The sequence below is a fragment of the Lynx canadensis genome, chromosome F1 (genome assembly GCF_007474595.2).
Source record: "Lynx canadensis isolate LIC74 chromosome F1, mLynCan4.pri.v2, whole genome shotgun sequence".
In the NCBI taxonomy this organism is placed as follows: Eukaryota; Metazoa; Chordata; class Mammalia; order Carnivora; family Felidae; genus Lynx; species Lynx canadensis.
The window spans coordinates 47,703,212-47,723,692 of NC_044319.2; the positions used below are offsets into that span (position 1 = coordinate 47,703,212).

The following is a 20,481-nucleotide window of genomic DNA, read 5'->3' on the forward strand; positions in this document are numbered from 1 at the left end:
CACTTTGGATAAACCAATAATTAGTCTTTAAAGAAATGAAAAGCTATATTAATGCAGTTTAATTGAATTGGCTTATACCAAAAGTACTATCTACTGTGCAATGGGTTTTTCAATAAAGCTCAATAAAACACACAAACTAAAAAACATAAAGAGCAGTATTATAAAAATAACATACTTTATATGCATGAAACGTTCCTGACACCTATTAATGTTCTTATAATTCATTTCTCGAGTTATATTAGCATCAAATGTCAATTATGCTGACACAACCTAAGATAAAATGAGACTTTAATATCTCAAGAAGGTATCAGCGTAAGGAGACTAATACCCAACCCATCTAAATAAGTGTTCAGTCTAAATACTATCCAACTTAAAAAAGGGAAGACTGTTTTCTGTATCATTCAGTATAAAGAGTTTACAAATGTTACGTATGTCTAATATAAAAATATTTCCACAATAACTACAATGAATTCAGTGCCACAAGCAAACAGCACTGAAACAATGTGAACAAGGTATACCTGTACACATGTAAACCTCAAAACAAATCCCAGAGAAAGTTATAACACCATTTCTCAGATGAGAAAACTGAAGCCTAATTTGCTCAAACAAACAGGCCAACAAATAATAACAGATCTCTCTTATACTTTATCTCCCATGTACACAGACACAGTCCAGATCTATAATGAGCATGTTAAAAAAAAAAAAAAAAAAAGAAAAAATGTTGGGGAAAACACTAGGGCAAAGCTACTATAAAAGGGATAGGAGGGAGTACAGAAAATTTAGTGATGAACTCTTAGAAAAGTCTATAAAAAGACATCTAAATAAACTGTATAAAGTATTAATACGTTAACATTTAAGCATTACTTCATGTAACAGGTAGTAAACACATAAAATTAACTTTCAAAAGCTTAAGACATATAATGAGTTACTGGCAGAAACGAAATGTTTTGTTTCGTTTAGGGGGTACACTTTATATTGCTCATGATGACAGGACAGAATCACCCTGTTCCCTGAAATATTAAGACAGTCAACAAGTTCTGAAAATTATTTCAAGTGCAATGTAATATCTAAGCAGAATAATCTAAATCAGAATGCTATCTAAATTAGAATGCAAACAATTAGGGATTATAAAACTAATATTCTTACTTACAATTCTGTGACCATGTATTAAAATCCCAATACTTATTATGTTTTTTGTTTAATTTTTTAAATTTTAATTGAAGTATAGTTAACATATATTAAAGTATTTTCAATATAAAAAAAGTGATTCAATAATTATATATATTACTAAATGCTCACCATGATAAGTATATTACAATACTGACTCTATTCCCTAACTATACTTTTCATCCCTGTGACTTATTTTATAACTGCAAGTTTTTACCTCTTAATCTCCTTCACCTATCTTGCCCATTCCCCAAATATACTTTTTGAACAAATTAAATAATTTAAATTTAAATAAATTTCATTTATTTTTTAAAATATTTTTTAAGTAAGCTCTATGTCCAATGTGGGGCTTGATCTCATGACCCTGAGATCAAGAGTCGCATACTCTGCCACCTTAAGCCAACCAGGTGTCCCTCATTTCTTTATATGAGCCTCAATGGGTAGACAGAAAAGCCTAACTAATCTACCTAAGTTATCTCCCTCTATATGATAACTTCTTTGCAGCAATTTTCTCTCACATGATAAACAATGCTAAAATAAACTTACACAAGACACAGTAAAAATATCCCAATAACTAGAGAGGAAAGGAGTTCTCATATTTAAATAAACTAGTCTTCATAACTTTGAATGAACACGTTATCATTAAACACATAATAGTAAATACACCAATGAAGCTACAGTTGCCAAATTTACACCTATGTCAAACTGAAATTATATACAAAATTATAATTTCATAATAAAAGTAACCATCATTTCTTTTTTGAGTCCTCTTTGTGCTAAGCATTTTACACACTCTCTTTTAATCCTCACAGTACTATCATGTAAGTCCTATTATCTTTATTATGAAATAAAAACAAGACCCCTCGTAGAAAAGTTAAACAATCTCTCCTTCATTAGTGGCACAGTGAGTGGAAAAGTTGGGACTCAGTCAGGACTGACTTCAAACAAATATGTTCTTTCATATGTGCTTTCAACTTACTACCTTATCTTTAACAAGATAACACTGCCTTTATTTAGATCAAGAATTTCAAACTGAAAGGCCAGTGAGGTCTAAGCAGGTGGTACAGTTGGCCCTTGAACAACATGGGTTTGAGCTGCATGAATGCACTTGTATGTAGGTTTTTTATAGTAAATAAATTTGTACAGTAAATAAATTCATAAATTTTCTCTTCTCTATTTCTAAACATTTTCTTTTCTCTAGCTTACTTTATTATAAGATACAGTTATAATACATACAATACACAAAATATGTTAATAGACTGTTATCAGTTAAGGCTTCCAGTCAACAGTAGGCTATTAGTAGTTAGGTTTGGATGAGTCAGAGCTATATGCAAAATTTCAACTGCATGAAGGGGATGGGGGGGTCTCAGCGCTCCTAATCCCAGTGTTGCTCAAGGGTCAACTGTATAAATAAGTCAAGACCACTAGATCAAAAACAACAGAGTAGTGAGGCCTATGTGCAACCTAAAGAAAACATTCCCATTTAAAGAAGGTAGTCACTGCTTTGTATCCGTGTGACTCTTGCTACTCTAGATGTGGACCCAGTACCCAGTCATGCCAGATGACTTTTCAAAAGAAGCTGAAAATCCAGACTTCGCGACATACTTTTATTTTTAAATATTAGTGCATAAAATAAAATTTTAAATGACACTGATGTCTAATAAAACATGCGGGGCCATGTTTAGATTGGCACAATGAATGATCCCGAAAGTATGCTAAGAGAGGCATATGATGTCAGTGCACTAGCATGTATAAACAGGATGCATCTAACTCTAGGAAGAAATTTTCCCATTGGCACCCTTAAAATCTACACGATAACATTACATAAGCACTCGAAAATTATTTGCTAAAGAAAAGAAGGGAAGGAAAGAAGAGTGTTCAGTAAGAAAGTCTTAATCAGTGGTCTCTATCTTCTGCTGGCCTAGACTCTAGACATAACTCTAGAGCATTACTGCTAATATAATACTCCCATAACACTTCAAGCAGAGATGAACAATTAACAATCAAATGAGAATGAAGGAAATTTTATAAAACAGGGGAGCTGGTAGGTTACTAATATATGCATTCCTGCTTAAGAATATAACTTTATAAGGGCACCTGGGTGGTTCAGTCGGTTAGTGTCTGACTCTTGATTTCAGCTTAGGTCATGATCACATGGTTCTGTGCTGTCAGTGCGGAGCCTGCTTGGGATTCTCTCTCTCTCTCTCTCTCTCGCTCTCGCTCTCGCTCTCGCTCTCGCTCTCTCCCTCCCTCCCTCTCTCTCAGCTCCTCCCCCATTGGTACTGTCTTTGTCTCTCTCAAAATGAATAAATAAACTTAAAAACAAGAATATAACTCTATAGAGAGATTGCGATTCTGGATTTTTCTAAATAATGAAAGTTGATGGTGATATTACATCTCTAATGTAGGTACTGAATACCCATCTAAGTTCACTTACTAGCCGGAAAATGGTTCCCAAAAAAAGGCTTAAAATGTTTTAAGAAGTATATTATCTGTTGGAGTCCATTCAAACAGTCTTAAAGGAAAGCATTGGATCTGCACAACTTCAGAGTGCAAAATGTTTCCTCAAAAATGAAGAAAGCAAGGTAATTGAGAGTCAATGATATTAATATGAACTAAGAATAAAGAATAAGCAAGGAAAAGAGTATGTGACCTTCCTACCTAAACATTAACAAGCTAGAATGGGATGCTAAAATGAAGTAGTTCCCAATTCAATTACCAAATCTCACAAATAAAAAGAGTGAAGTGTGATTCTATCTTTTTACTCCTTCTCCAGGGGAACCACAGATGAGTTCCTGACTACTACCCAAAAAGAAGGGTCTTCATCATTTCCTCTTATTTTCTACATAATGAAAAGCACTGTCAAGTGGCACTTTCTTAGTCTAAGATGGCTCCTTTCAAAAAAGGAACCCATGTAAACACATTCCAGTGTTCCCTACTTCCAACCCAATGGTTTCTACTCCCAGTCGAAAACTACTAAGACAGTTTCACTTAACTGATCCTACACAACTCTAGTTCTTCCCAGTATTCTCAACAGGAGCGAGGAAAGGGGCAAACAAGCCTGGGAATGAGTGCATATTCTTGTCTTCCAATTTATATATTTATATATTAAAAATGATGAGATTCTTATACCAAAGAATGTTTAATCTAGTATTTCTTAAACATTATACAACCCAACTAACACATTTTGGGGAAAGTCTCCCAACTTGGAAAAGTCCCTTAGCAATTCCAACATCCATGTCTTATGCCTCTGTATTTCTTGACCTGACTCAAAAGTTAACCAGACTCAACTATACAACCTTGTAACTTTAAATATACCTGGGCTTCCATTCCTATAATGAATTTCTCTAAATTACTATCTTCATAAAATATTAATATTAGCAAATACCCTGCCAGACCCTTAATTTTTATAACTCTCAATACCTTTTGATTCTTATGAAATTTTATTGTCCAAACACATACTCCTTTCTCTGTAACAAATGAAGAAAAAAAAAATCAACTGTATAAAAATTTTCTAGCCATTTGATAACCTGATTAATTTATTTAGTCTTGTATCTAACAGAACTCTAGTGTCTTACATTTAAAAGATACGCAGACCAATTGTAATGTAGAATTATCTTAATCTTAGTAACTATGTAGATCAACTAAATGTGTCAAAACCCTGAAAAAGAGCGGTAGCTAAAATGAGCTCATACGTAAACTAGAAAGGAAGTCATACCTGTGCAACAAACCCTTTAACATACATTTAACTGCTTTGTGTATCTGGGTGGATATCCCAAGAGAAATCTTCTTAACTGGAGAATAAGAAAGTTGGTCAAACTCACAAGCTCATAAATAGGTAATAATTCCAAAAGAAAAAAGACAAGGAAAAAACATTATATTGGAAGCATTAAGACTGAGATTCAAATAAAAGAAACAATTATCAGAGCAACTTCAGAGCTTTCACGTTCAAACCTCTCCATATATTCTCTAACAACTGCTAAAATAAATCAAGTCACAAACAGTAGAGATTCAACGGGGTATTAAATTATGAAAAGTACCAGCAATCTGACCATTTTTAGTCTTTCTGTTGCATTCCTACACAATGTCTTTTATGTGATTATTTCTGTAAAAACAGACACCATAAATTTGTTTAAATTCACCTCTCTTTTAAGTATATTTAGAAGCAAAATCTAATGAGGAAAAAGAGCTATATCATTCTCAAACTGTTTAATTAAGATGCTGTCCTTGAATTTCAGAAAAACTGTTCTGTAAAAAGCATCGCTATAAAAATTGTCACTGATTTTACTATTTCCACAGAAGCTCAGCAATGAAACCAATTTCATGACATTTCAGGTGAGACAAAAGTTAAAACAACAATGACAACCACCATAAAAAACTTACCCTGATGTTTACCTCAGGATAACAACTGCAGTTCACAATAATTCACTTAGGGAATGGCCAGTAGGCAAGTTCAATTCCCAAGAAAATGTCAGTAAATTAATCTTTTAAAAATTTAAGTTAAGGGGTGCCTGAGTGGCTCAGTCGGTTGAGCGTCTGACTCTTGATCTCGGCTCAGGTCATGACCTCAGGGTTTGTGAGTTCAGGACCTGCATCAGCGCACAGCCTACGTGGGTTTCTGTCTCCCCTTCACTCTGCCCCTCACCTGCTTGTGCCCCCTCTTTCTCTCAAGATAAATAAATAAACTTAAAAAAAAATTTTTTTAAGCTAAATTTTACAGCCGTGAGTTACATTTTGAAGTAGGAAGAACTAGGCAGATCTCGTAAGATGAGTGTACCTTATCTTTTACCACCTTCACCTCATTCACTAGGTCATGGAGACACTGGCCTTCATGCTGTTGCTCTACTGGCCTCAATCTTGACCCTTGAGCTGTCTTTCATAGAATGCTTTTCTGCAAGATCTCTGCTCAACAGTCACCTGCTCAGAGAGGTCTCTCTGACTACTCTCTCTACAGAAGCCCTGTCTAATTCATAGCTATAGTCCTAACAACTAGAACAGGGTGTGACACACGTGCTAAGTACTTGTTAAATGAATCATTGAGTTCACAATTTCAATAATACAAAAACAAATCTGGTAACAACTTAAAAACAAACGTATCAGCAAAATATCTAATACTCAATTCCAATTTGTCCAGAAAAAAAGAAAGGAAGAAAAAAAGAAAATAAGAAAGGTCAACTTTTAATATCACATTCTCCACATTTATTTGCTATCTGTTCTGGAAAAGCATGACAAGATATATCTTAATTCTGAGAAATCACAGCAAATATATATGATGATTCCATGTCATACTGAGTCCTCAAAGATCTGATGATTTGTAAACAAAGACAAAGTTTGGTATTAGCTTTAAAATATATAGGTACTCTAAAATATATACACATAGTATTTTAAAATATAAAAGGTATAATAATCTATAATATAAATATGCAAAATAGGGTTAGCAGAATTCCTGCTCTACATCACCAACTCCTATCACTGACTAAATAAAAATTAGGTGTTAAATACAGCCTAGTCAGAACATCCAGGAATAACCATTTTTAGGCGGTTAAAAATATATAAAAGAAAGTCTGTTAAAGGTGACCCGAAGGCTTATAATTGTGTACACCTAAGACCGTGGTTCTGACAAGTATACATTTTGTAAATATTACATCAACCATCATTACAATCTGTCTTTTTAAAGAGCAAAAGGTATTACGTTTTAAAGAACATAAGATATTATGGAAAATAACTCTCCCAGATTGGACCTTGTAACTCCTCAGTGGCATTAAATACTCTAACCAGGTAGCATCCACCCTACTTGCAAGTTAATCAAAACAGCTTTTATTTATACACACTACTCAGTTAAACCAAAGAGAGGATATCCGCAAATCAAATAATCACCATACAGATCTATCGGCACAATTAGTCATTAAAGATAAATGTCTGAAATAGAAAATAATGAAGAACAAAGATTTTCCTCGACATCTGCTACTCACATTAAATGCCTGGGACAAAAGAACCCCTGCAGTCAAAATGACTTACCGTTACAGATTTCAGCGTCATACCATGGTAGGTACCCATAGTGTCAATTTTGAAGCCTTCCGTTTCTATAAAAAAAGGGGGTTTGCGAAAGGGGGTTACACTTTATGTATCTTATGATCAATAACAAATCTGTAGTAATCATCTGCATTATAATCTGAAAGTTAAATAGTGTAACAAAACATCCAATGTACTATACATATAAAGTTAAATTACATACCTGTGAAGACAAAAACTTTAAAAGGGATACTAGTCTCAAAAAGATATTTAATACACACCAGCAAGCCCTTTGTGTAGAAGCTGGTTAAGACTATACAACTGTGCTCAACAGTCATATAGTTAGGTGGGAATATAAAAAATTGGACTGAATAAAATATAACGTCCAAAGTATATACTCCTAATACTCAATTACAGTAGCACTAAAAGCTTCTAATATCATGAGAAGACCTTAAATTATAAAAAGTTGGGTTTCAAAATTATAATCATATGCATATATTATATAATTTGTAGAAAAGCAATGCCATAAACAGTGTGATAAAGGTTCCAGGACAGTCTCAATACACCTTTCCATACAAGGTCATACATTAAATATTTTACACGTTGCAAGCTATCTGTCTATATCACAGCTGCTGAATTTTGCAGTTATAGTGCAAAAGCAAGATAAACAATATATGTAAGTAAATAAATGGGCACAGCCTGATTTGGCCCAAAGAGGATCAGATTTGGTCTCTAGGCTGTAATTGGCCAAACCCTACTTTACATAATTCATTCCACAAGAAAAACACTGCAGCGAATAAAAGAATGAACCACTATACTTGTACAGCATGTATTCACAGAACACACCTTTATCCAGTATATTAAGTCAGCACCCAAAATTCACTATATAGAAGCAGTATATCCTTTACTAAAACTTAAATGGAGATTTCAGATTTTGCAGAGAAAAATCATAAACGTAAACTTACAGTTGCTTCTATCTCATTTTTTTCACAAATTAAGTCAAGATAAATGATGGTGCCAAATGAAATTACAAGGACATTGGTGCCACTTCACTAACCACCACACTAACATGGAAATGGTTCACTACCACATTAGCCAGCATACCATGTAGGCTACCACAAAATAAATCCTTATATAGTTACTACAATCTATGCTTCCCAAGTTCTCAATGTATACATTTACAATTTGGGAAATATGATTTGGTATACAGAACCTCCAATCTAAACTTCTGAAAAGCAGAATATTAATAACAGCAAATATTTACAGACAGTTTATTATATACCAGTCCCTATTCTAGGGGCTTTATTAACCAGTTTCACCCCACAATAAAGCTAAGAGATAGATACTACTACTACTATTAGTATTCCAATGTAACACAAGAAGAAACTGAAACAAGAATGCAGTTAAAGTAATTTATCAAAATTCACACAAAAAGTAACTGTGACACAGGCAATCCAGATCCAGAATCCAGGCTGTTAACCAGGGGTTGGCAAATTTATTCTGTAAAAGACCAGATAGTATTTTAAGGCTCTGCAGGCTACACAATCTCTGTCACAACACCAAGGAACCACATATAATACATAAACGTCACCATGTTTTAGCAAAAGTTTATTTATAATAATACGTGTTGGGCCAGATTTGGCCTGCAGATGTTTGCCAACACCTGCTCATAAACATCAGGCAACACTACCTCTCAAGTTCATCATCACCACAGTAAGGGAGAAATAAAAATTAAATAACTTGCCTTCTTTTCCTTTGAATCTTTCCTGGTCATATCTATTGTAGGCAGCTGGGATAGGCTGTTTGGTACGCAACGTAGGATCCTGTAGAAAAATTAGGAGGTACATGTTAATATTTTAACTTCTTACTTAAAACTCAGAATAAAAACCACAATAAACATATTATTTTCTAAGCTTTTTTTCTTACAAGAGCCAATAAGACAAACGTGGGGAGTCATATGAATCTTATTTTCAAGATAATGCTTACTGCTAAAAAATTACCAATCCTATAAGGGACAAGAGCAAAGGACTCCAAGTAAACTTGTATCAAGGCAAAATGCAAACCTCTTAGAAACTGTAGAAAGAAAATGGGTGTGCTTAATAATTTCACTGTGATTACTTCAATTTCTTTATGAAAAAATGAACTTCCAATTATGAATTGTTTTTAACAAAAAAAAATTTAATTCAGTTTACTGAACTGACATTTTAGAACCTTCTACCTAAATTATTCTGCTGTTAATCCCTAAATTAAATAAATGTGACAACTATGACAATAAACCCATATAAATGTACGAGATAAGACTGAAGTTACGGTATTATTTAGTTAAAATACTTAGAATAAGTTGCCAATCTAATGATATAAACTTAATTCACAAATACTTTATCTGAAATTCAGCCTATAATAACCTAAAAAAGCATATTTAAGGAATATTACCAAAATTGCTTGGGAAATTCATGGTATTCCAAAAGACAAAAAAATACTCTTCATTTTGTTACAATAGGATACTACCTTAAGTATTAATCCAGATAAAAGATAATTCATTCAAGACTGTCACTAAGTATATACTTCTGTAGTTAAATGCCAAATTTAAAATTTTTATATATCTTAATGATTATGGAAATACAGAGATAACTAAATCACAAGGATAACGGTTTAACTGTTTTAAGATTTTACATAAGTTTCCTACCAATCGTTATTCAAAACATTAACCAATTCACAATTATAAGTACCCTTATTTTATCACCGTAAGTTGTTCCACTAGTTTTTTTACTCATCTCTATGTCCTACTAGACTTTAAGCTCCAAGACGGCAGCTATCTCTTCTATTTTTGTTAGCACACTGTCTGACAAACAGTAGGCACTTAAGTACTTGCTGGAAAGTCAACTCAAAGTAACCTAAATACCAACAAAAGTCCCCTACCTCTAAAAAATTAAATACCAATGATTTCATGAACAAGCAAAACTACTAGATCTTGCAGACTGTATTAGTGCTCTTTCAAATTTTAATATGCTTCTGAAAACTATATAAAATAAAAACAATCTTATTTGTATTTTTTATCTTTTGTTGAATCATATGACTAGCTCGAAGGAGTTTCAACAAAACTGGAGGGTATATCTGGGTTTAAATATAGGCTATAGGTCATACATGAAATTTACTTTGGAAAAGTCCTAAGTGGCAACTCAATGAGGCAGTCAACCCCCAAGTGGCTAAAACTAAGGTACAATGAAAGAACCAAATGATCCGTGATCAAGAGAAACACAATACATTCACCAAGAAGTCACAGATACGAATGATTCAGAAAAAGCTCCCAGTGTGGACTGTCCATAGGGTTTATATCTCTAACAATGGTAATGACTCTCCCAAGCAAAAATGAATAGGTACATTACTTTATTTTTTTTTTTAACGTTTATTTATTTTTGAGACAGAGAGAGACAGAGCAGGAACAGGGGAGGGGCAGAGAGAGAGGGAGACACAGAATCTGAAACAGGCTCCAAGCTGCCAGCACAGAGCCCGATGCGGGGCTCGAACTCACGGACCGTGAGATCATGACCTGAGCCGAAGTCGAACGCTTAAACGACCAAGCCACCCAGGCGCCCCAGGTAGGTACATTACTTTATACAACAGATTTACCACTTTCAGATTCTAACCCAAGTATGTCTCTAGTTAAGAATTATTGCTGAAGTAACTTTTTTTGTTTTGGTTGCTTGGGTTTTTTTTAATTATTGTTGTTGGTTTATCTTTTGACCCCCTTTATCTATTTCTCACACTCCCACCCATCCCCACCTCTAGCAACCACTAATTTGTCCTCTGTATCTAGAAGCTGGTTTTGGTATTAAGATTCCACATATAAAAGAGAGAATAAGCTATGTGTCTCTAACTTACCTCACTTAAGCATAATACCCTCAAGGTCTATCTATGCTGTCACAAAAGTCAAGATTACAATCTATTTTATGGCTGAAAAATATTCCATTGTTTGTATATACCACAATTTCTTTATCCATTCATCCATCAATCAACACTCAGGTTGTTTGCATATCTTGGCTATTGTAAGTAATGCTTCAATGAACATGAGAATGCATATATCTTTTCAAGTTACTGTTTTCATTTTCTTCAATAAATAGCTGGAAGTAGGACTGCTAGTTCATACAGTAGTTCTATTTTTAATTTTTTGAGGAACTTCCATGCTGTTTTCCCTAGTGGTGACATCAATTACATTCCCACCAAGGATGCATAAAGGTTCCTTTTGCTCCACATCCTTGCCCACACTTTCTGTCTTTTTGATAAAAGCCATTTTAACTTGTGTGTGGTGAATCTCATTGTGTAAGTTTTAACAGTGGGGAAGATTTTCAAATCCTTCAGGACTGTTAAAGCAGCGAAAGAATTAAAAGTTACTGATTTAAAAACTTTGTTTTCAAATTACAATACTGAGGGGCACCTGGGTGGTCCAATCAGTTAAGAGTCTAACTCTTGGTTTTGCCTCAGATCGTGATCTCACAGTTCCATGGGTTCAAGCCCCGCATCAGGCTCTGTGCTGATAGTGTGGAGCCCATGGGATTTTCTCTCTCTCTCCCTCTCTCTCTCTCTCTCTCTCTCTCTCTCCCTCTCCCTCTCCCTCTCCCTCTCCCTCTCTGCCCCTCCCTTGCTCACATTGTCTCTCAAAAATAAATTAAAAAAAATTTTTTTAAATCAAAATTACAATACTGAAAAACAAGAGTCATTTTCATCAAAATTAATTAATTAATTAACTAATATATAAGCAAGAAAACATTCTTACCACAGGTGCTGCATTTGGAGCTGGTCGCTGTTCAGGAGCACGTCCTTCTTCTCTGGCTTTTACAGACTGAAGAATTGCAAAAATATTCTTGGAAAAATTCTAAAATATAAATGGATTTTAATTAGCCCACTTAAAATTAAATAGTCAAAGAGAGTAAGTTTATTTAATAAATAACTTCAGACTGTTTTCTTCCTATCAGTTCTTCCCTACTACATCATTCTGAAGTGTTTTTTAGTATATACATAAATAAAAATCAAACTACTACTACTACTAAAAAACTGATCCAAAAACCAAATACTATAAACACAGCTTATTATTTTTATTTTACTTAAACTCTTTAATTGGCTATAAAGATATTCATATTCTGCCTCTCTTGAAATATGTAGCCAGGAAAAAAGTTAACACTGAAGTAAAAATGACAGATATATTATCAAAAGAGGCTTCTTAATTCTTAAAGAAATCAACTACTATCTCTTCTTCTAGATATGATAAACTCCAGTACTAATTTATATGAGATGTTGCTACAATTTATATGAGATGTGGAAAGTTTTGAAATACTGTTTGTTAGGAGTCAATGCACACTTTTCCAAGATTTTTTTTCTTTTTTTTTTAAGAGGGAGAAAGCAAACACGAGCAGAGGAGAGAGGCAGAGGAAGAGAAAGAAAGAATCTTAAGCAGATGCCATGCTCAACCTGGAGCCCAACGCAGGGCTCGATCCCACAATCCTGGGATCATGACCTGAGCCAACATCAAGAGTCAGCTGCTCAACCAACTGAGCCACATAGGCGCCCCTAAAAGATCTGTAAAAACTTGACTCATGCAAAGATGCCAGCACTTAACCAACCACTGCTTTTTACCAGCAGTACAAAGGCCAACACAGGGACAAATGCAAATAAATTCTTAATCCTACTATGAAAATCACTGAAAATACTTGAAAATCAAATCTCATTACTTTAAAAATAATCAAGTATTGTGTGAGGAACACTTACTCCAGAAGAATCCATATTATCAGTTATTTCTGTGTAGTAGAATTATAAGTGATTATTATCTTCCTTTTAATGATCTCTTCCAATCAATTTTTCAACAAGGAACACTACTAATTTTTAAGTTTAAAAGTTATGTTTTTAATGGCATTATAAAATCAGGTTGCTTTATTTGGGGTGCTTGCAATAATGATATAACTATAAAGTAACATACTTATTTTTCTCATGGTACCTAGAACATTTTATTCCACAAACTCAGAAAGTAAGAAGGCACTAATCCCTGGAATAATGAAGGTCTATCTAAAATCATAGGGCCTGGGGGTATCTGGGTGGCTCAGCTGGTTAAGCGTCTGACTCTTGATTTCAGCTCGGGTCATGATCTTATGGTTTGTGAGTTCAAGCCCTGCGTTGGGTTCGGCACTAACAGTGCAGAGCCTGCTTGGGATTCTCTCTCTCCCTCTCTGCCTCTCCCCTGCTTGCATTCTTTCTCTTCCTCTCTCTGCCTCTCCCCTGCTCACACTCTCTCTCCCTCTCCAAATAAACATCAAAAAATAACAGAATAAAATGAAGTAAAATCAAATCAAATCAAATCAAATCAAATCAAATCACAGGGCCTTTCAGACAGAGTACCTAAAAGATTTTTTAGTGTTTAGAAGATAAAAATGGAATACAGAAAGACTATTAGTCAAAACATTGTTTCTGGTTTCTAAAAATGTTAACACTCATAGAAACAAACTTAGCTACCAAACAATTCTTAAACCATTATTTTTTTTTTTTTTTTTTTTTTTTTAATTTTTTTTTTCAACGTTTATTTATTTTTGGGACAGAGAGAGAGACAGAGCATGAACGGGGGAGGGCCAGAGAGAGAGGGAGACACAGAATGGGAAACAGGCTCCAGGCTCTGAGCCATCAGCCCAGAGCCTGACGCGGGGCTCGAACTCACGGACCGCAAGATCGTGACCTGGCTGAAGTCGGACGCTTAACCGACTGCGCCACCCAGGCGCCCCGTTAAACCATTATTTCTTAAATTATACTCTGGTGGCAATAACACTAAATGAAATTAGAACACTAAGTTTTGAAATGATGGGAAAACCCTGCCACCTAGAGCTCAAAGAAAATTGTTCATCTCAGTTTCTTGAAAATTCAATTCTAAAAGTAAGATGGAGCATAGCACCTAAGTTTTATTCCTTTGCTAGGAGATTCAAAAATTTTGGCTACTATAATGAACATTGGTAGAACATTAGGAGGTTGTGATATTCAAATTTTAATCACATTAGGCAATGAAAATTAGTATCGGCAGATCACTTTACAAATACAAAACTGAAGTTTATTTATATTCTCAGATTTCTCTATATAATTCTAAGCTCTGGAAAATGATTCCTAATCTTGACCCCAAGTACTTTGTAAAACATGTCAAAATACAAAAGGACAAAAATTCCTTCCTTCATATACTCTTTTCAAGTAATCTGAGTCATAGTAACAAGGCACAGTAAACTTATAAGGCCAGAATCCAAAATCTGCAAATAAAACCAATCCACCTAAAGCAATGTTAAAGTTTGCTTGCATTGGCAATCTCACACACTCCTGCAAACTCCCTTACTAAATCACCATTAACAACTGCACATCAGTGGAGAACTAATATTTAAGAGCAAATTGGGAGGTGAGGGAGAGAAAGACAGATGGAAATATGTAAATCAAACAGAACCAATGCACTCTTTATGGAGATCCATTAAGATACCAAACATCCAGGGCCGCCTGGGTGGCTCAGTCAATTAAGTGACTAGGACTCTTGGTTTCAGCTTAGGTCATGATCTCGCAGTCCATGAGCTTGAGCCCTGCATCATGCTCTCTGCTGTCAGCGCAGAGCCCACTTTGGATCCTGTCTCCCTCTCTCCGCACCTCCCCCACTCATGTGTTGATGCGTGCGTGCGTGCGTGCGCGTGTGTGTGTGTGTGTGTGTGAGTCTCATGCTCTCTCGCTCTTGCTCTCCCTCTCTCTCTCAAAAATAAAAAAACATTAAAAAAAAAAGATACCAAATATCCAGTATCTTTCAAATTTTTATCTTTCCTTTTTTTTTTTTTTAATGTTTATTTATTTTTGACAGAGAGGGAGAGACAGAGCATGAGTGGGGGAGGGGCAGAGAGAGAGGGAGACAGAATCCGAAGCAGGCTCCAGGCTCTGAGCGGTCAGCACAGAGCCTGACGCGGGGCTCGAACTCACGGACCGAGAGATCATGACCTGAGCTGAAGTCGGACACTCAACCGACTGAGCCACCCAGGCGCCGCTCAAATTTTTATCTTTCAAAATTTAAAGTATACATCTCTGTTAACCAGAAATTTGCTTCTAGGAATTAATCCTTTTGCTGTATACAAATAAATGCATAAAGGTATATGTACGAGGATTTTTTTAACGCATTATGTGTAATCATGAAATGAGATGGAAGGAGACAAAGGAGGAAAGGCGGGGGGAATCCCACAATCCTAGAACCAAAAAACCAAAATAAAACCACCTAAAACCATTAATAAAGAAAAATATCGCTACACCCACACAACAAAATATGTATAAAATACACAAATAAATGACTGCTGATTCTCATAAGTTTCTACTTTGTGGGGAAAAACAATAATTATTTTAATGACCACACAGCTGGCCATCAATATTCCCTGTTCATTAGAGTAAACCAAAAACCTGATCAACAAGAAAACTGGGCTATTCTTTGGATTTACAATAGAGGAGTAAATCAACGACTTGCACTGTGATTCAGACATTTCATCACTTTCTTATATACTACGATGGAATAGTAAATATGGCCACTTAGAAACCTGTATTATTACTGACCTTTCAAAGATAAAACTTGAAAATTGCTCCTAATAGCAAATTTTAGCCAATTGTATAACCAATCACAGATTAGATACACACACACTCACTCTAATGAATGAGTGAAATACTTTAATTACCTTTCCTGTGCTCTGTAAGATAGTTGTTCGTGTCCTCCATACTCTCTCTCTGCTGACAATATCTCGTGTCACATCCACCTCAGCGTCCACAAAACTCCTCTGTTTGAGGGCAGTTATATCATCATCTAAATCAGTCTTGATAGTAGATCTTTTCTTAGCCATAATTTTGGCTTTGATTGCAGCAATTTTTTCCACTGACATAGCTTCAGACAAAGACCTGAAAGCAATTTTTTCTTTTAAAATTTTACAGCAGGATCTTTTGAACACGTCATAAACATATTTTGTTACACTTATAAGTTCCTGGTAAAAATGCCTTAAGTGGCAATAATTAAGATCTTATCTAAAACTTACATACTTGGTACTTAATAATCACGTTAAGATCTATAAAAAGTCCATGTAGAAATATTACTCAATGAGTAAATCACTAATTTCTTAGAAGGATCAATGCAGAAGAAATCTTCTCATGTGTTTAGCTCTTCCCCCCAGAAACGGTAGAACCCATTAATATAGGTGCTTAACATTTTCTCAGACTTTTATTTGCCAATGCCTCTCCATCCACAGAAACTATACACACATACACAAACACATGCCACCATGCTGGGGCGGGGGTGGGGGGGGTGGTGGTGAGAGAAAATTTCATTCTGTAAAGAATTCAAAGCTTAGCTTTTCCCTGAAATTCATTTCAAGGTTTCAAACTTACATGTCATAATGTATAACATACCCATTTTACAGGTGATGGAGGTTTTTATATGCCACATAAACATATACTCCTTATACTATCTGAAAGATTAAACCATATTTTGCAGTTTTCTTTTTCCTTCCTTTACTTGATTTTCAAGTAACAGGCAAAACAGCAAACAGGGGCTATGTTTGGAGACTATAAGAAAAAGACTTAACACAAAGTATAAATTTCATTAAGATGATAAGTTCAGTGTCTTTTTTTACAATGTAAAATGAGAAAAAGAGTTAAAAAGGGTTTGGGTACCTTAACAGTTGACAAAATTATTATTCTAATCACAAGATGACAGTCTTGAAATACATTTAAACAACATCTGGAAAAAGGACAGGAATTCCTGCAGTTTTAAATATGGTAGTATTATATAGTACACTAGTTAGTTTATATAAAATATGAAGGTACTTTATAGCAGATGCTCAACATGCATCTAGTATTTGACTCATTTTATATAATGCTATGCAATTTTTCCTTATGATCTAAAGCATACCAGTATATCTGGAATCAAATGCAAATACTTTCCTAAATTATAATTAAAGTGAATTGAACTTTCAATCACTGGAGTTTTACTTCCACCTAAAATCAAGGAGCAAAGACTTGATTAACCCTCCTGCTTCGAAACAACCAATCAAAAATACATTAAAGAGTAACTTACTAAATACCTGGTATCAAGCAGTAAGAGACCATGATCTATGACAAATGAAAACCAGAATAAGTGAGCCCTATGAATGCTGCAGTTTACACCCTTGAAAGTTTCCAGAAATGGCACAGGGAGGATAATCCAGGCAAAACTAAGTGGATTACCTGAGCTGAGAAATGGAGCTGAGAGTCCAGCAAAACCAAAGTGGCTGGAATTCAGAGGCCTAAGTACTAGAGAAGAAAGAGCTACACTGAAGTATATAATATTCCAGAATACTGATTAGCACAGGAATATGAGGAAATAAAAATTGGGTATAGAAACCAGCCAAAAGGATTAAAGGGAACAATGCCCAGAGCTCACAGAGGGTAAAGGTTAGTTCCTGTTCCCACAAGCAGAATGAAAACCTCACACCCCTGGGGCAGTAGGTACTCTGAATGATCTTGTACAGGCAATGGGTGGGGAATAATTATCTTAAGTGAAAGCTGCTCACATAACAAATCTTAAAACCAAACACAAAAGGAACAAACTATTTCCAAGTGATTTTACTATATCCCAAAACAAAACTAAAGAAAATTTAGGAAAATTCAAAAACAATTATAAATTGACACAGGTGCAGGATTAGCAAAGACATTAAAATAATTATTGTAACTCGATTCTACACATTCAACAAATTAAAAAGAGACATGGAGTATATATTTAACCAACTTATAGAGATAAAAAAAAATACAATGGATACAAATATATCACAAATATAATCACAGAAGAAAGTTATTAAACTATCCAAGTGAATAGAAAAAAAGAACCCAAATATGTGAAAAAACAGAAATGTTCTCAATTCAATAAAAATTATGAACAAAACATTCCCTGAAAAAGCTCAATGGGCCTCAAGCACAAAAACTATTAAGAAAACACCAAGTTATGGGACAATTAAACAGCTCAAAACCTGTAATAGAGAAAACTTTTAAAGTAGCCAGAGGAAAAAAAGACACATTTCATTAAAAAATTTAAAAATTTAGGGGCGCCTGGGTGGCGCAGTCGGTTAAGCGTCCGACTTCAGCCAGGTCACGATCTCGCGGTCCGGGAGTTCGAGCCCCGCGTCAGGCTCTGGGCTGATGGCTCAGAGCCTGGAGCCTGTTTCCGATTCTGTGTCTCCCTCTCTCTCTGCCCCTCCCCCGTTCATGCTCTGTCTCTCTCTGTCCCAAAAATAAACGTTGAAAAAAAAAATTTAAAAAAAAAAAAGTTTAAAAATTTAAAAAACACTGATGATAGACTTCTCATCAACAACAATGTAATCAAGGAGACAGTGGTACATCTTTAAAGTAGAAATGGTCCTGACTTACAATTTTTCAACTTTATGTGATGCAAAAGAGATATGCATTCAGTAGAAACCGTGATCCAAATTATCACTTTTTCGCAGGCTAGTGGTATGACGCTCTCTCATGATACGTGCAATGGCAGCAAGCCACAGCTCTCAGTCAGCCGTGCAATCACCATGATAAATAACTGATACTTAAAATCATTCTGTACCCATCCATCTATTCTGTTTTATACTTTCAGTACAGTATTCAATAAATTACATGAAATATTCGACACTTTATTATAAAATAGGCTTTATATTAGATGACTTTGCCCAACTGCAGGCTAATGAAAGTGCTCTAAGCATATTTAAAGTAGCCTAGGTTAAGCAATGACGTTTGGTAGGTAAGGTGTATTAAACGCATTTTGGGCTTATGACTGAGGATGTAACTCATCATAGTCAAAGATTTGTCCTTAAGAGGATATAACTTAAGAATTTTATATCCAGTCAAAATCCTTAAAAAAAAAAAAAGGCAAAATAAAAACTTTTTTAGCAATAAAAAAGTTGAGGGGCACCTGGGTGGCTCGGTTAAGTGTCCAACTTCAGCTCAGGTCATGATCTCACGATCTGTGAGTTCAAGCCCCTGCCTGGGGCTCTGTGCTGACACACAAATCCTCTTCAGATCCTCTGTGCCCTCTCTCTCTGCCCCTCCCCCACTTGTGCACATGCACACTCTCTCAAAAACATATAAACTTATTTTAAAAAAGGTTGAAAGAATTAATCACCAGCAGGTCTACATAAGAAGAAATGTGAAAAGGAGTCTTTCAAGAATAGAAAAAAACAGGTTAAGAGGATCTGCACAAAAAAATGAAGAACAATGGAAATGGTATCTATAAATACATAATATTTTTTTCTTACTTAAATCTCTTTAAAAAAAGAACTCTTTAAACAAGAACATGCATACGTCTAAGTATTTTAAGGTACCCATATGATATATGAAGTAGCCTAACACTTGCAGGTAGACTGTGATGCTATAAACCACACATAGAAAAAGTCCAAAAGCAAACACTAATAACAAAACGTAACTAGTAAGTCAACAGATAAAAGAAAAAACAGAATTATAACAAATATTCATTTATTCCAAAAATAGGACAAAGAAGAGACCAATAAAAAATAAGCAAAATGAACTAAAATTAACCATATCAATAATCACACTAAGTATAAAAGATCTAAACACACAAACAAGGCACTTAAACTATAGACAGGTCAAAAGTAAAAGGATTCCAGTTTTCAGGATGAAGAGAGTTCTGGACATGGTTGCACAACAATATGAAAGTACTCAAGACTATGAACTGCACACTTTAAAACAGTTACAATGATACGGGTGCCTGGGTGGCTGAGTCAGATAAGTGTCCAACTCCTGATTTTAGCTCAGGTCATGATCTCACTATTCATGAGTTGAAGCCCTACCTACCTTGGGCTCTGCACTGTGAGCACAGAGGTTCTCTCTCTCCCCTCTCCCTCTCTGCCTTTATCCTGCTTGCTCTCTCTCTCAAAATAAATAAACTTAAAATTTTTAAAATAATAAAAATAAAAAAATAAGTTACAATGATAAATTTTATGTTATGTGTTTTTTTACCACAATTTGTTTCAGAAAGTAAAAGAATAAAGAGATACCATAAGCCAAAAAAAAGCTGGAGGAGCGTCTAGGTGAATTATAAGAGAAAGTAAATTTTTTCAACAAAAAATATTGCTAGGGATAAAGGTCATTTTATAACAATAAGAAGATTCGTTCATCAAGAGAACAGAATGCTAAACATTTACACCTAATAACAGAGCTTCAAAGTAGTCAGAGAACAAAATCTGATAGAAATGCAAGGAAAAATAGACAAATCCACAGCCAGAGAGTGCAATAATT

At 34.8% G+C, this 20,481-nt stretch overlaps 1 protein-coding gene across 3 annotated transcripts in view; it reads right to left on the minus strand.

The window, feature by feature from the left end:
- Positions 1–20,481, minus strand: part of CDC73 (cell division cycle 73) — a 136,045-nt gene that overhangs the window by 93,984 nt on the left and 21,580 nt on the right. For all 3 annotated transcript variants that reach the window (XR_003966049.1, XM_030303182.1, XM_030303183.1), the window contains exons 7-10: positions 15,894–16,110; positions 11,954–12,052; positions 8,924–9,002; positions 7,186–7,250 (exon numbers count right to left, since the gene is read on the minus strand). Coding sequence is in view for 2 of the 3 variants with exons in the window: in XM_030303182.1 (XP_030159042.1) it covers positions 7,186–7,250; positions 8,924–9,002; positions 11,954–12,052; positions 15,894–16,110 (460 nt within the window). In the remaining variant the exon portion in view is untranslated. The remainder of the gene's footprint in view (positions 1–7,185; positions 7,251–8,923; positions 9,003–11,953; positions 12,053–15,893; positions 16,111–20,481) is intronic.